General features: G+C 41.0%; 1 protein-coding gene across 2 annotated transcripts in view; it reads right to left on the bottom strand.

The window, feature by feature from the left end:
- Positions 1-18,033, bottom strand: part of FAM120B (family with sequence similarity 120 member B) — a 59,570-nt gene that overhangs the window by 11,243 nt on the left and 30,294 nt on the right. Inside the window, exon 7 of one of the 2 annotated variants that reach the window (XM_076334045.1) lies at positions 2,413-2,619. The exons of the other annotated variant lie outside the window; for it this stretch is intronic. Coding sequence (XP_076190160.1) covers positions 2,413-2,619 — 207 coding nt within the window. The remainder of the gene's footprint in view (positions 1-2,412; positions 2,620-18,033) is intronic. 2 annotated transcript variants of the gene reach the window in all.

The following is an 18,033-nucleotide window of genomic DNA, read 5'->3' as shown; positions in this document are numbered from 1 at the left end:
TTTCGGTACAAGAATCTGTGGGAAGCAAACCCTAAAATGTTCAAAATTTCTGGTATACATGTAAATATTTAACCAAGATTGTATTTCTACTGTAATTTTCATAAAGCTATTAACTATATTTAAGCCCATCATAATCAAAACAACACTGATGCTGAGATCTCCTGAACTCCCTGAAGTAATGTAACTGTCCAGATCATAGAGAAGGGACCTTAGGAGTAGGAGACAAGCACCGATCACCAAAAGGAGTAACTTTTTCCTATTACTTATCTTTTCTATAACAAAACATCCCATGTAGAATAACTTTTTTCTGAATACAATGCTGTCACTATCAGATTAGATTTATGGTGCTCAAGGGTAGATTGTTAACAAACAAGTGCTGAAAGTTCTTGGCTTCCAGCGGTACATTAAGCTCTGCCAGGAACTAAGTACCAGTTTTATTTATTAAAGTTGAACTTATAATAATAGGAAAAACCAATCACATATGCTTGTTGCCTTGCCAGTGTCCCCAGCTAAACTGGCATCTCCTGGCAATTCTCCCAAAAACAGATTCTTGCCTCAAACTGATAAGCTGGAAAGCTATTTTATTAGTCTGGGAGCTCTCTCTGCCATATATGTATGATAAAATCATACCTAAAAAAGAAAAAGATATTTAAACTACTCTAAAAATTCACAGGGCTAGACTATTTTTCCTCACAACAGAACAGTTTATCTGGGGTTTGTTTAAACTAGAGTATCAGGCTTTTAAAAACCCTAACCTAGATATTTTAGTTGATCAAGCAAATTTCCAGCTCTGTTCTAGGGATCTAAGCATCTTCCTTCATCCTCCTTCTAAGACAGGTTAAAATATAACTTTAACCTGACCACATCAAGATTTTCAAATGTTAGCTAAGACATACTACCTAACACATTTAAAAATACCTCTCAGACAATATAAATTTTATACAGATTTAGACACGTATTGTAAAAGTTATTCACTAACCTGAATTCTACCCACATGGAACAGAAGTATCGATTTCACATAGAAATGTGAATGTATAGTTTTACATTTTCCCATTTATTCTTTAGACCCTCTATTGTTCTGCAAAAGTCCTACATGAAAAACTGGATGAACCACTGGCCCAGTTCAAAATCTACTGAAATCAACGGACCAATTAATGGGAACCACAGGATTTGGATAGAGGCTATAGTCCTAATCATACGATTGATTCCATATGAAAAGAATTATCCTCCTCCTCCATGCTGAAAACACATACATTCCACCCACCCACACGCATTCCACTCATCACTCCAGATCAGGATGGTATGTAATTGGACACAAAATTAGAAAAGAAAACTAATTATACAACTGGTATTGAATGCATGAGATTAAAATCATTCAAAACTGAAAACTTTTTTCTCTGTAATCACTTTTATTTATTTTAACCTCAAGTGATATATGTAACAACGGGTAAAAACATTTCAAAGGTAAAATTTTCAAAAGTAATTAAATGATACGGGATTTTCAGTTCCACATTGAAAAGAGACGCATTAATCAAAGGTCTTAAGAGCTATCTACACAGATGAGTACAGATCTACCCAAGTATCTCTCCACATATTCTGTGCTGGTGGGGCACGAGTCAGGTCTGGTCCGAGGCTTCGCTAGTGCCTTAATACAGCCTTGCACCCAGTCTAGCAGACCCTATCTCTGAGCCTGGACATGATGCCACCTAATGCACCAGATATGGCCCATACCCAGCAAGACTTTGCTGGTATCTCCCTGTCCTTGCCTGGGCAGACTTGTTTTAAGTCATACTGTTTTTTTAGTAACATAGCCTGCAAATTGTACAGATCCCCAGCTTCTGAAAAGTGGGATTGAAAACTAAATAAGTACTTAGAGGTACAGGAAAGTACTTGGTGAGATTCTTAAAAAACCCCTAGATATATACCTTCCTCTGATTTCCAGTTCCTCTTTGAATTCACCAAACCTTCATCTCAAACTTTAGGTTCCTTAATACCTTTAAAAATATCATTCTCAAACACTTCAAAAATTATACCCAGTATGCTTATTTAAAGACATTCTTAACATGTTGCCTAAAATCTTACAGGAAAAGGATCTCATTAATATCTTAGTACTAGAAAACCATTACAGGCATTTTCAGTTTTTGAAATTGACAATGATTTTGACAATTCCTTATATTATTCTCTGAGTAATGGAAACAAAAATAAAGGTAAAATTACAGCTTCCTTCATAGGGTCAGTATTTCTACCTTCTTAGGTTTTTTTTGGCGGAGAAGATGAAAAAGGAATAAGGAAGAGAGGAAAAACACAAAGAAAGGGGACCAGTGTAAACATGAATATTAAAACAACAAACAAACATGGACAGGTACATTTTTCAAAGAGTACAGAACTGTCTAAGCGGATGCGATTACTCACATTGCCTTCTAAAAGCTCTTCCAAAGAGCAACGTCGGTGCGACTGCTGGTATTTTTCTTGAAAAAGTTTCCCATCAAACACTTCCCAAGGCATCAAATCATCCATTCTGAATGGAAAGCCACAGGCACTATTGGCCATGAGCAAAGTTGTAAGGCCACGAACAAAGACAGCGCCAAGATGTACGCCTCTGGAGTCCACTTGTGCAAGCTGTTAACACACACACACAAAAAACCCCAAAGGTAGGCCTCACAAATCAGGAAATATAAGCAATCTTACCACCACATATAACCATGCGAACAGCAGAGCAAATGGTAAACAGTCTCAAAGTTGTGACAATGCTCTGCTGCACAGTAGAATTCATCAAAGGATTCTGTATCTAGTTTTATTCAATAAAGTGAAAGAAGTGAAGTTTGTTTTAACAAATACAGCATCTCACTCAAGTTTTTAAGACACACACATTCAAAATGAAAATGGAAAGACAAAATAAATGGCTATTCTCCATAGTATTTCTCAAGCATTAGCAGTTCCCCAGGAAGAATTCTGTTAGTGGAATGCAAAACATGAACTGGGAGTATAAAATGATGTGTACAGTGATCCATTGACCTTCCACAGTTTGATCAACCGGGAAATGTTGCAGCACTTAGAGATCATTTAAATTATAAGATTTGTCAGAACAAAGTTTATTGTGCCCAGGCTTTTATTTTAAACGCTCTATAAATTTCCTCTGACTGTAGTCTGAAAGTCAAATTATTTCACTTCAACATGGATGTCTCCAGAAGAAATACTGGAACAGTATGACAACGTCCAGAAAATGCAAAATGAGAAACTCAACAAGACAATTAAAACTCACAGCCAAAATAAACTTGATGGGTGAATTTAACATCCTGCTGTGGCAGAGCATAGCAAACTATAAAAGCCTTGAATCCAATATGGGGAAAACTGTGATTTTAAGTATTGTGTAAACAGTATGAAGCTCTTTAGTGGGGAATGCCTTTTCCACAGTCTGTACCGAAGCAGTCTGTCAGGACCAGGAGGGATTCGTAACAGTGTGGCCATCAATACTGTAATCCGTGGCAGCTGTTGTACCCTTACATTACAGTTTTCCTTATAGTATAAGTTATAGCAGGAATGGAATAGTATCCAAAATACTCCAGAACAGAAAGGACAAAAATGTGGCTCAAATTTGTCTTAGCCCTAGCTCTGGAAGAGCTGTGAATTGTTTGAAATGCAATGGAAAGGGTTGGCCCATTATTGCTAACAATAACAACATCTTACATCTTGAAAGATCCCCAAAAGACTTAAAGGTACGCACATACACTATCAGTGCCCTATTTAAAAAAGATGACAATTAATAGCAGACAACATGAGATGTTGTACTAATGGATCGGAACTTTTTCCTCCCTAAGGTCCACATAACAAAATCAGGAAACCTTTGTTAGCAGCACAGAGCTACAAAGCTTCCTGCAAGAGAGACAAACACAGTAAATCATTTGGAGAATACAGCTAGAACTTGGTCAAGGACTTGGGTTTTCTGTATTATTATGCAATGAGCTAAAGTCTGTTGCATCATTTGACTACATGAAACCGGCTTCTATGATAGGGTTCCCCCTAACCACAGACAAGGGGCAGTAGGGCTCTGTTAAGCCGACTTGAAGATATGAGGTGTACCTCCACTGGCTGGTTTTTCTACAGTGCAAAAGCAAAAGAGGACCTAGAGATGATGATGCAGGCAAAAGATACCAGGCAGGGTGGTCCAGAGCCCTCTGGCAAGAACTTCTTCTGCCTCTAGTGATTCCTGGAAAGGCATGAAGCTGGCCACCAGGGCACTGACCCAACATGACACTCAGTACTTGAAATTCACCCAATACAGACAACTGAAGACAATCACTGACAACCAGACAAATGCAGACAACACAAGCTAATTTGAGCAGTCATTTAGAAAATGAAAGGCCCATCCTTTTCTGACTGTGACACTTCATACTTGAGTAAGGGAGACCACCTTCTCCCCTCCCTTTCAAATAAAAGTAGGTTCAGTATGGGATCAGGCTATTGAGTTTCAGGAAGTTATTGCCTCCAGATGTAAGCTATCATTTTGCCAGCTGAGTCTAGTAACTACATGCACACTCATAACTCTCTTGCTCTGGCAAGTAAAGCAGGTTTTTGCAAACCATTTAACAATGCTGAAAGGTACCTGAAAGAGGAATGTGGTTTAAGTGAACCAGTCTTATTTCTACTTAAAGTAGACTGTAAGAGTGCACACAGCCAGTTATGATGTTGCAGCTGGGAGATTCTTATATTGCACTAACCAGATTGTTTCTGATCATCTGATCAAATCTTAAGACCTGCTAAGGAAATGAGTCCACATCATTACAAGCTTTAAAATGGAATCTGCTTGGTTTGTGATCACAAAGTAAGACTTTATGAGCGGGGAGTAAGAACTGCTGGGAATCCTCAGAACTCCCTGTTTTTGGTAAACTAAATCCAGCTGCGGAATTTCTTCAGAATTTATGCACCCTGGTCTTGTTCTCAACACAACAATAAATTGAACTTTAAATAACTTCAATAAAATACTTTAGAGCACTTTGACAAGTGGCAAAGTTTTGCTCTTAAGCTATAAGGAAAATGGACATGTCAAACTACAACTAGCAGTAGAGGCCAAGAGTGACAGTAGCACACCAACCAGCGGAATCAAACTTGGCCAAATTTATATCAATATGATTTATACCACCAATAGTCTCTTTATTATAGATCAGTACAAAACCAGACTGAAATTCCCTGTCGTACAAATCGGTATCTTCTGTCACTGAATTATCAGTAAGTACTGATAACGTCAAAAGATTTAATTGCTGAAAACAAACTTTCATGAAGAATAATGAAAACAAGTATTTAAGCTGCTGAAAAGAGTAAATGCTGTCATCTGCAGCAAGCGATTTCCCATCTTCGAATTTAACGGCTGTGTACTATATGACTATTAATTCATGCCTTTTTGTCATTTATTAACAAAGATGCTTTTACTGTCCTTTTTAATCCCACTAATACCAAGGATGTAAACCAGCTGTTAGAACAGATTACTAATACTATATGTGGATGCTGGATGCCGTCTGGGCCATAAATTTTAAAATAAAGCTTTTGTTGCTTTATTTTATTCTGAAAACTCTAAGCATAGACCCAACACAAATATGGGTGGGGTCATATGGGAAAGAAACCCAACTTTCTTCAGTGATGTTACTCAAGGTAGTGCAAAACAAACGCATATGTATTTGCAGAACAAGTGTCTAAACGAGAATTTGAAAAATTTTGCTTTTGATGGTGACGCACAAAATAATAAAATATAGAAGAGGACTGAGTGCTGTCTCACGCTGGAGATCAGTGTAGTACTGTCATTGATGCTAATTGTTACTTCTGCCTACGTGAGTATGAAGTCTGAGCCAGCGATACAACCCTAGCTGTGCTCTTTTCAACTACACTTGAGACATACTGGTTAAAAAGATAAAATAATGTTGCTGGTGACAGGTTTCACAGGTAGAAGACTCCACTGTCTAGGGTTATCAATCCAGAATTTTCCTAAAGCACTAAAGTATCGGGGAGGGGGTGGATATCAGGTAAGGCTTGTTTTTTTAATGGAAATCAATATTGGCAAGACCAAGGCAAGAACTATCAACAGTGATTTCTTTATTTTAATAAGACAGGAAATACATTCACTAAAGGGTAGTTTCTATTTTCCATGTCTGGCAATGAAAAACAAAGAAAATGAAAGCACAGTGGGTCTATAACAATAAGCCTGTGCACATGGCAAACCACAGACTTGCTTTGCCATGGGAATGCTCACAACTGCTTGGTGTCTGCAATGCAAAGACGTCACGATGAGGAGAAGTGGAAAATTCCAAAAGAAAAGAAGGCTTGCCTTCCAGGGCATTACACCCTAGAGATTACTTCTTATTGGAAATTGTGTCTGTTCTTTTCACTATTTTTATAAACTCAGGACCCCAGTGAATCATGTGAGATACACCCCTGTGGTCCCGCTGCTGCTACTCCTACCACCAGCTGATGACATTTGTGTGAGAGAGACAAGGAGTGCATGAGAACTGCTCCTCCTGCACCAGCTGCCTGTGCTGTGCCCCTGCTGCTGCTCCTACCAACAGCAGCTCCCCACCCTCTCACCGTTTGGGGAAAAAGATTACTTTTCCCATTTGCCAACATTAACTGAAGACTGAGGAGAGAACTCAAAGTTCACAGTCCTCTAGTATCATTGCAGCAGAGGTTATTGGTATCATGCTTAGGAGGCCGGAGCTGAACTGGGTGAGCCCACTGGAAAAGAGCAAGAGAAGTGCTACAGCACCCATATCACTAATGTATAATGTTTTTTTCCTAACAATTTGAGAAATGTCTTTGCTAGGAGAGCCATCATCATAGACTTATCTCATATCATGCCTTTTTCTCCTCTAGAAACACATGGCTTTAGCCTGTGGACCACAAGTTCAGGCTGGTCTCTGTGCTTGTGTGCATCCTCATTGACCACAGAAAGAGGCTTTGCAAGAAGAAAAGTGTTTGCTCACAGGAGCAGTTTGCAAATCTAGACCCAGAGACTGTATATCCTGCTGAAGAGTTTTTACTTACAGGAAGAAAAATACATGGATCTCGTATATGAAATGCAAATTTCCAGTTCAAATTACATCTAATTAAATAATAATAAAAAAATAATCAGGATGTAAAAATACCTTTATGTTTTAAGGAAATACTACTAGTCCTCTGAGTCTTCTTTGTGGATTCACAAGTGATTTTTTGATAGAGGTGTAAACTTTATCCTATGCACTTTGAAAGCTGCAAAACCTATTTTCAGGAACATACTAAAAAACCCCACAACTCCTTCACCACTCTGCTCTATGGAGTTTAGAGAGTTCAAATTCTGTTGAAAGGATGAACAGGTTCTACTGCACTTGAAATGTGAGGGCAAGTATCTGAACGTGCCAGATGTCAGCAGACACAAATGAAGGCCAGAACTGTACCCACTGGCAAAGCCACCTCACTGTCTTCAATTCTAGAAACCAAGGAGAAATGTAAAGATATGGTAGTAATTTTACAATTCTTTACTTGCGCTACTTTACACGTCATCTGTATTTCAATGCACTAAATATTACATTTCATTTAAGAACTGGTTCCTTTAGTAGGATTTTCAACATCATTCTGCGGACACACTTTTTCAATGAAAAAAATTTGTATTAATAATTGTTACTTATGTTAAAGTCGTTCCTATGCATTTAATTTTTTTCCTAATCTGTTGCCTTCTTCCTGTGGTTGAGCTGAATACAGAAGATGTGACTATGGCTAACATTTTGAAATATAAATTTAAAAAGAAATAACTTAAAAATTACATAAGGCATTTCCTCCCCCCCCCCCTTCCCCACTCCAACCACCCTCAAAAGAACATACCTGTTTCTGTTATAAAAAGGAAAACACAACACTCAAGGACAGGTTAGTATTTGCTAATTTCTAGTTAAAATTAATCAATTGAAGAACAATAATTAAAAATCAATGCAATTTCATCCAAGCAATAAACTGCTGGAATTCAAGTGATGGTGATCAAAATCTGAGTACTTTCCTAGTTTAACTGTTTTTTTTTAGATCCATTTGAACTCAGTCAGTATATTATCAGTATACTACTTCTTACCTTACCTCCCCCAAACCCACCTGTATCTTAAATGATCAAATATTTAACCATAGGCAATTTATGCTTGAGCAATAAAGGCAGCAGGTAGATCCTATCTCAGGAACTTGTCATTAAAACAGTAAGGCTTAGCTTTGCCGGGGAGAGGTAAGGCACATTGTGTTCCAAATATAAAGAGATGAACTGTCAACTGATGATAACTTCACTAAAGTTAAATTCTCTGCAATAGAAAGCATCACTAAAATTCTTTCAACCAAAAGACAAGAGTCCTTTCTTGAATTCCAGATCTTCCTGCCTTCAGCCATTAGTATAAATTCCCAGTGTGAGTTGTCAAAAGATGCTAAAACCCCTGTGCACTGGAGCTATATGCTCCGTTCTTGAGCAAAGATAACCTAAACTGGTGCGAGGGTGGTAAATTTAAGGAGTGTTATCCTACAGAGATGGGCTGCTAAAACAGTACGTTTACTTGGCATCAGTCAGCTTTAAGCAATAGGTTGCTGGGAGTGTAGTACATCGCCTGCTTCCTTGACCTGTCAAATTGAGGGGGGAAAGGAGCACCAGTATTTTGAAAACACGACTAAGGTTTATTCTGATAAAAGATTACGGCTTAAATTAAGCTCTTCCTGCTTAAACAAGGTGTGTGCAAAGGAAAATGGGGATTGAAAAGAGATCCTATGAGGGCATCTGCTGCAACAGAAACTAGAAAAACCAGTTTTTAAACACTTCTAAGGCTTCTCAGTAAATATTTAGCAGTAAACAACCCAATTGTTTAGTGTTTATATGTTGAGGAAAGTTTATTTACTGGGTTTTATCAGGAGTTTGATGTAAAATGATACGTCTCTGTGGAACAACACTGTTATTTGCCAAATAATTAAGCCAAAAACTCCAATGAAGTCAACCTAAAAAAAGCTTAAAAATTGCTTTTACCTTTAAGCAACCTACAAAATAACAACATAAAAGTACTACTGCTAACCAATCTGCAACCAGATAAAAATCTCCTTCAGTTCCAAAAAGATTGCTTCTCATTTCTTGTTTAATTTTCAAAAACATCGGCCTTATCAGAGCTTTTCATCATATCTACAACAAAACCCAGCATAAATGACATTTCTGCGATGATGAATATCACCAGTTAAAAAGGTTAGCCCCTTTTTGTACACAGTTATGTAATGGACAACACACTAGCACCTGCAAAAAGATTAAAATAACATTACTTTTCTTATTTTTGCCACAACTGCTCAACTCTGATCTAAATGATTACTGGGCTAATGACAGCCCATAATACACGTGACATTACAGAACATGCGCGTAAATTTTGAGTTACAGTCATCAGGCTAACCATCTGACTGTAGCCCAGCCAGCAGCCACATCCTTTCTATAAAAGTGAATGGATTCATTAGGATTTTAATTTTTACTGTCTTAAACACGTGCTTGTGTTTTTGGTGACAGACTTATCTTTGAACCTCCTCACCTTTCCCTCATATACATAATATTGGATTTATTTCGTAGCAAAATGTATGTTATTTGTTTGGGACTCTGAGAACTCTTACGATCACATTTTCTTTCCTTTTTCTTTCATACATTAGTTAAAAGTTGTGGAATTATGAGAAGGGGAAGCATCGGTAGCTCCATCTGCCTTGCAACTAATAAAGTTTGTCCCTGATGGGGGGACAAACTGCTGACAGACTCCTGGTACGTCTGCACCAGGAACTGATGGGCTCCTGTATGTGCTATGTCACTGGCATCTGAAATGGTTCAGTAATTACTTGAAATTTTTTCCCATGCCTGTAGCCATGTCTCCCTCTCACATGGATGCTCTAATAATGTGATGTCACATTAAAGCCTCCTCCTGTTGGGCAGTTTAGAGTGCCTTCCCCTTCTCCCCAGCTGTCTGTTCAGAACAATTGGCAGTAACTTATTTTTCTCAGAAACTCCTACATCTCTGTCAAACGTGGCTGAAATTAGCCAACATCTTCAAAAGTTATTAGGGGACACGGAGAAACATTTAAAAAACATACAAAAGGTCACCTCCCTCTCTTAGTTCCAGTAACTTTCCATTGTAAGCCTTCAAAGATCAAACTTTTTCCACTCCCTTACTTTCTGACACTCACTATATATTTCTGTATTATTCTCTACACTGACTAGCTCCTTTACCAAAATCTTTAAAATGAGGGGCTTCATTTGCCACTACCTGCATCTTGACCATACTCCATGATCTAAAGTCCTTATCCACACCTTACCCCAGCCCTTTCCCTTTGTTTAATCATAGGACTGATCCATGGAAGAAAGTTTTAGGAGTAAAAATTCTGCCACCAACGCAATTACTCGGCAGAGTGTGCTTGGCCACCTTTGCTAATGCAGTGTGTCCTTTCACAGCCGCAGACTATACTGGCAAATGATAGCTGGTTAGGCATGCAACTGCTCAGTGTGCTGCTGTCAGGTGGCCTACCTTGTGGACATTTTTTTGCAGTGTACTGTGAAACTGTTGCCGTGGATTAAGATATCATTGTGACTACAAAGAAATTTTGATAGGCGAGAGTTCACTGCTAAAACTGTCCAAGGCTTAATTAGCCAAGCTTAAAAATCAGTTTTGTTTTTTTTCTCCCCAGAGTCTGAGTAGATGTTCAAAATCTATTTAATTGTCCTAATGTATGACCATTCCCTCTCTTAAGCTGTTTTGAGTGTATACTTTTTAAGGGCCTGATCTATTTTCCACTGAAACCAACAGAAAGACCAGTGAACTTCAGCAGAATTAGATTAGGCAAAATTTAGTACGCCTGAAGCTCTGCAGCTTCCAGAAACATTATGACAACTGTTACTAATGTCATGTCTGGTATATAAGCTCTTCAAATATAACTTTCATTGAACCAAGATGGTTAGTATAGAGAATTCCAGGAGAACAAATACTGTTTGCCAGTGCAATATAGGTTTTGTTGTGGTTTTTTTTCCCTCCTAGGGTTTCTTTGTATTGCAAAGCAGCTGCACAATAAGATTGTTGATAGTACGGTTCACCTTTTGAAGTGATATGGTCCAAGGTAAATAGTTCTGGCTAAGGAATTTTCCAGGTGTTAAGTCCACAGGTTGAGGAAGAAAAGAAGAACTGCTCTTCTTTTGTAATGTAATTTTGGATGAAATATTGGCCTATAATTATGATTGACTGAGTTTACCAAAACATACTACAGTTAAAAGACGACATACTTTAGTACAATCCCGAGGTCCAAGACAAATCGAACCGTGAATCAATGCAGCAGTATCTCAGATGACCTATGAAAGGAACTGCCAACCTGCAACCTGTAATCAGGTATGTTCAAGATACTAGGAATTGATTTGTACTTAAGCTGCAATAGAGTATCCACTTTCAGAACACCTATTTCTTTTGGAATGGAAAACTGCCACACACAGCTTGAAAGCTGCTATCTTTTGGCACAAGAACGTCAACCCCATGCTGTAGTTTAGATGAACACATACAGTGAAATTAGAGAATCCTTGTTTGGTGCACACAGCTGTTGCATAAAGGCAGTCTTCTGAGCTATTCAAGAACTGACTACAAATAAAGGTTTTAAAGAAAATAACATTACTTACATGTAATATTCTACATTTCCTTGTATCAGCACTATGTCAGAGCAAATTAAATATAAATAGGGAAACGGTTTATGTGAGAGTAACGTGGCCATTTTTAAAGGTGTACTTAACAGGGAGAAGAATGCTATTTAAAAGAAAATGCATGCTCTGTAATAAGCCAAACTTTGAGATCTCAGCACTTCAGCCAGCATTGGACTCTGCAGGCGCTTTGCTGATGAAATAAGCATTCACTGACATTCTAGCCTCAGGAACTGATCCACAGCCATTTTAAAACAAAAGGTACCTATTTCTTTAGCACAAGGTGCTGTGCCAAAATAAACTTCCTGCAGAACCACTACACTTTCAGCCTCCTATAATTGAAAAATATTACTTGCCATTGTTGCTAGACTGAAGTATGCCTCTGTTGTATTGAAGCCTCAGTGTACAAATACAACATACAACTGTATAATTTTGCTAAAAAGTAAATAACACTGAGCAGACTGAGGGATGGTTTTTCAAAAGTGTATTGGCATAGCTCTGCTTTTATCAAATTCGGTAGTAAAGCTCTCATTGACTTTAGTAGGAACTTACGGAACTTCAGTCCTAGCATAGAAATATTTTCTGCCAAGATGTATTTCTGTATCCTATACACAGAAAGTAAATAGAAAACTATTGCTAAATAGGAAATGATAGTTAGGTATGCATTAACTGCCCTTGCTAAAACCAATACATATGTAATTTCGTATTTGGCAAGGAACTGAATATCTCTTCTTTTAAATCTATCAGGGGAATATATAGCAGCCTAGCTGAATGTAATATACCCTTTTAGTTAATGTGCATATGCTTCCTACTAGTGCTGGCGTGACACTAGACACGCTGATTAGATTCCTAAACAATTAACTAAGTCTCCCCATAAATCACTAATTTTTTTTGGAGGTAACACACAACCACCTTTACACATCTGGTGTTTACTGTCCCTGTGTGTTGTTTCCTCACTTATAACACTGGGATGGAATTGTCTTAACGAGTGATGATGTCTTGAGGTGCTAAGATATAACACTGGTAAGGGATATTAAAATGTACACGTATCACTTCTCTCTTAACACAGCTCCATTTCTTTATAAAAAGCTCCTTTAACTACATTTCAGCTATTGTTCAGTGAATGTCAAATGAAATAATCCCAAAATAAAGGTGAAGGGGAGGAGAATATACGTGCGACATCAATATTAATGTTAAGAATGTATTAAAAATTCACATTTATACAGCACTTCTGGCTAAAGAACTTCTATTACTGAGACTACTGGTGCTACTGTAGTAGTAGCAGCAGCAACACTATTACTGAATGTTACAAGTATAGAATCATAGAATAGTTTGGGTTGGAAGGGACCTCTAAAGGTCATCTAGTCCAACCCCCCTGCCGTGGGCAGGGACACCTTCAACTACATCAGGTTGCTCAGAGCCCCGGCCAACCTGACCTTGAATGTTTCCAGGGATGGGGCATCCACCACCTCTCTGGGCAACCTCTTCCAGTGCTTCACCACCCTCAGCGTAAAAAAAGTCTTCCTTCTATCTAGTCTAAATCTACCCCCCTTTAGTTTAAAGCCATTCCCCCTTGTCCTGTCGCAACAGGCCCTGCTCAAAACTCTGCCGCCATCTTTTTTAGAAGCCCCCTTTAAGTACTGATAGGCTGCAATAAGGTCTCCCCAAAGCCTTCTCTTCTCTAGGCTGAACAACCCCGACTCTCTTGGCCTTTCTTCACAGGAGAGGTGTTCCATCCCCCTGATCATTTTCGTGGCCCTCTTCTGGACCTGCTCCAACAGGTCCGTGTCTTTCTTATGCTGAGGGCTCCAGAGCTGGACGCAGTACTCCAGGTGGGGTCTCACCAGAGCAGAGTAGAGGGGCAGAATCACCTCCCTCGACCTGCTGGCCACGCTTCTTTGGATGCAGCCCAGGATACAATTGGCCTTCTGGGCTGCGAGCGCACATTGCTGGCTCATGTCCAGCTTTTCATCCACCAGTACCCCCAAGTCCTTCTCGGCAGGGCTGCTCTCAATCCCTTCATCCCCCAGCCTGTATTGATACCGGGGGTTGACCCGACCCAGGTGCAAGACCTTGCACTTGGCCTTGTTGAACCTCATGAGGTTCACACGGACCCACTTCTCGAGCTTGTCCAGGTCCCTCTGGATGGCATCCCGTCCCTCTGGCATGTCGACCACGCCACTCAGCTTGGTGTCATCTGCAAACTTGCTGAGGGTGCACTTGATCCCACTGTCTGTGTCATTGATGAAGATATTAAACTGTACCAGTCCCAACTGTACCGACCCCTGTGAGACGCCACTCGTCACCAATCTCCATCTGGACATTGAGCCGTTGACCACCACCCTCTGGATGCGACCATCTAACCAACTCCTCACCCACTGGACAGTCCACCCATCAAATCCATAGCTTTCCAGTTTAGAGGGAAGGATGTTGTGGGGGACCCTGTCAAAGGCCTTACAGAGGTCCAGATAGACAACATCTGTAGCCCTTCCCGTGTCCACTGATGTAGTCACTCCATCATAGAAGGCCACTAGGTTGGTCAGGCAGGACTTGCCCTTGGTGAAGCCATGCTGGCTGTCTCGAATCACCTCCCTGTCCTCCATGTGCCTTAGCACAGCTTCCAGGAGGATCTGCTCCATGATCTTCCCAGGCACAGAGGTGAGACTGACTGGCCTGTAGTTCCCTGGGTCTTCCTTTTTTCCCTTTTTAAAAATGGGGGTTATGTTTCCCCTTTTCCAGTCAGTGGGAACTTCACCGGACTGCCACGACTTCTCAAATACGATGGATAGTGGCTTAGCAACTTCATCCGCCAGTTCCTTCAGGACCCGTGGGTGGATCTCATTGGATCCCATGGACTTGTGCACCTTCAGGTGCCTTAGATGGTCTCGAACCTGATGTTCTCCCATAGTGGGCGGCTCTTCATTCTCCCAGTCCCCGCCTTTGCCTTCTGTGGCTTGGGCGGTGAGGCTCGAGCACTTGCCAGTGAAGACCAAGGCAAAAAAGTCACTGAGTACCTCCGCCTTCTCCATGTCCCGGGTAACCAGGTCTCCCGTTTCATTCCGGAGAGGGCCCACATTTTCCCTCGTCTTCCTTTTATCCCCGATGTACCTATAGAATCTTTTCTTGTTGCCCTTGATGTCCCTGGCCAGATTTAATTCTATCAGGGCTTTAGCTTTCCTAACCTGATCCCTGGCTGCTTGGACAATTTCTCTGTATTCCTCCCAGGCTACCTGTCCTTGCTTCCACCCTCTGTAGGCTTCCTTTTTGTTCCTTGGAACAAAAGGAACTTTGGAGTTCCTTTGGAGTTCCTTGGAGTTTGTTCAGGAGCTCCTTGTTCATCCATGCAGGCCTCCTGGCATTTTTGCCTGACTTCCTCTTTGTTGGGATGCATCGCTCCTGAGCTTGGAGGAGGTGATCCTTGAATATTACCCAGCTTTCTTGGGCCCCTCTTCCCTCCAGGGCTTTGTCCCATGGCACGCTACCAAGCAGATCCCTGAAGAGGCCAAAGTCTGCTCTCCTGAAGTCCAGGGTAGTGAGCTTGCTGTGCGCCCTCCTCGGTGCCCTAAGGATCTTGAACTCCACCATTTCATGGTCACTGCAGCCCAGGCTGCCCTTGAGCTTCACATTCCCCACCAGCCCCTCCTTGTTGGTGAGAACAAGGTCCAGCATAGCACCTCTCCTCGTTGGCTCCTCTAACACTTGGAGAAGGAAGCTATCATCGACACATTCCAGGATTGCTTATGCCCTGCCGTGTTGTCCCTCCAACAGATGTCAGGGTGGTTGAAGTCCCCCATGAGGACCAGGGCTTGTGAGCGTGAGGCTGCTCCTGTCTGTCTGTAGAGGGCCTCATCCGCTTGGTCTTCCTGGTCAGGTGGCCTGTAGCAGACCCCCACCATAATGTCACCTGTCCCTGCCTTGCCTTTAATTCTGACCCATAAGCTCTCGGTCGGCTCCTCATCCATTCCCAGGCAGAGCTCCATGCACTCCAGCTGGTCATTGACATAGAGGGCGACGCCCCCTCCTTGTGTCCCCTGCCTGTCCTTCCTAAAGAGCCTGTATCCCTCCATCCCAACACTCCAATAATAGGAGCCATCCCACCACGTCTCTGTGATGCCAATAAGGTCGTAGCCTTGCAGGCGTGCACATGTCGTGCGCACGTCTCTAACTCCTTTTGTTTATTCCCCATGCTACGTGCATTTGCATAGAGGCATTTAAGTTGGGCCCCCGACGAAGCTGTCTTACTGGCTGGAGTTCCTTTGTGCTGCTCTTCAGGCGCTCTCCTGCTGACCTGTGTTCCTTCTCCAGGCTCTGGGCATCTATTGCTGGCTCTGGCATCAAGCTGGTAGGAGTGGGATGGATTGGGGTTCCGCTCCCGCAGCATCTCTAATTTAAAGCCCTCTTTACCAGCTTGGCAAGCCTATGACCGAAGATGCTCTTCCCCTTCTCTGACAGATGGACCCCATCAGCCCCCAGTAGACCAGGTTTCTCAAAGTGAGTCCTATGGTCTAAGTAGCCGAACCCCTGGCTGTGGCACCAGTCCCGTAACCATTTGTTGACTCGCCAGATTCGACTGGCCCTTTCAAACCTCCTCCCTTTGACTGGCAGGATTGATGAGAAAACTACCTGCGCTTTCTAGTGAAGAACTAAAATACAAGAAAGAACTGAACAATTTGACCAAAGTCATAGAGGAAGCAACAGATAGGAACTGGACACCATCTTGACTTTTAACTGCTGGACAATGATAATGTCAATCAAGAATAGACTTGAAAAGAAAGGGAACAAATCAGTTCTTGGTTAGCTTGGCTGTTTCTGATATCTTCAAGACGAACATTTCTACTACAGTAATTTGAAAAATTCTAGTACATCCTGCAAAGCACTGTAACCATATGCCTAAAGGCTTGTTTTATCTTCTTTCGCCATCCACCTATAAATGACTCATTAGGTCATTTCAGAAAACATTTTTGCTTCTCCAAAGTTACACATAGCCATCTGCTTCTCCAGGGAAAGCCTAGACAGATGTGCAGCTTGCATTCCTGCTGAGGCGTGACAGGGGCACGCAGGCAGATGCAGGCAGCCCTGAGCAGATGATAGGCAGGTGCACGCGTGCCACTGCTTCCTGATGGCACGCTCCCTTCCCTCCCCGGCTCCAGCCCCTGCACATCACCTGCCCTGTGGGGACACAGGTCAGCCCTTAAAGGCAATGGAGAGCAACCCCACCTATGCCATGCAAACACCTCCAACCCTCATGTACTGCTTGTTCTTTCTAACGTACAATATGCAAGGAAGTGAAAACTATTTATCTCATGAGTAAACGTACACTTTGACCAACACAAGCTTGGCAGGAAAATGTCAGTTCGTACCAGAAATCACTGTTTTCCCTCTCTGTAATAAGTTATCTCTGACTTTTTCAAAGCTGTCAGTTTGCTTAATACTTTGGGAGAGGTTTATTACTCTCACTACCAATAACTACATTTCATCTTCTGCAGTATTATTGAGCGTGGATTAAAAATTAACAGTAATTTTGTTATCTGAAATTCCAGTGTCTTTTACCTTAAACATCATGAAAAATTCTTTATGCTGTATGAAGCCTAAAAGCAATTTATAACTGAAACATTGCTCCTATTTCCTTGCTGTTGAAACCTTGCTAATGAGCTGCATGGCAGTAAAGGGGAAAACTCACAGAAAAGCAGAGCAAACTCATACAATTATGGAGAAAAATGCAAGACCATCTTCCACAAAAAGGAATATGAATCCTCTAGTTTAAGGCCCTTGCTCAAAATCTTGCTCAAGATTTTCTCTGTAAGCAAACTGCGTCCAGCTAAATTAATGCATTGTTCTCAGAAGGTAGAAGAGCTGATCTAGTCATGCTGGGGTTTGTATTTGTGCCAGCCACACTTAATAGAATTCACAGAGTTATGTGAATTCTGATACTTGAGCTTATGTCAAATGTAAAAAATGTTCAGGGAAACAGACTCTAATAATACTAATAAATATACCCAATTTGGTAAAGAATAAAATGGGGGAGAGAGGGGCAGAACAGCAGTCTTGTCTGGAAGTTGACTATGTTAGCCTAGGAAATTTTTTTTTACATGTTTATGAACCAACAGCAGCAAAGAAAGGTAGAGCCAGTTGTCCATGCAACAGGACCAAGAAAACTTGAATTTCTTCAGAACTTCAAAAGATGATTATGAAAATAGCAACAGATTTAGAGATGGGACTTTAAAAAAATACTGTGAACAGTGACTAACTTCAGCTCCTGAGATATAATTGTATTTGCACTAATGCTTGATCCATGCAAATGCAATACTTCACTCAGTAACAGAATGGGGGAGCCACACCTATCACTTCAAACTCATTTG

This window comes from Aptenodytes patagonicus, chromosome 3 (assembly GCF_965638725.1).
Source record: "Aptenodytes patagonicus chromosome 3, bAptPat1.pri.cur, whole genome shotgun sequence".
Classification (NCBI taxonomy): domain Eukaryota; kingdom Metazoa; phylum Chordata; class Aves; order Sphenisciformes; family Spheniscidae; genus Aptenodytes; species Aptenodytes patagonicus.
This window is presented reverse-complemented; position numbering and strand designations above follow the sequence as displayed.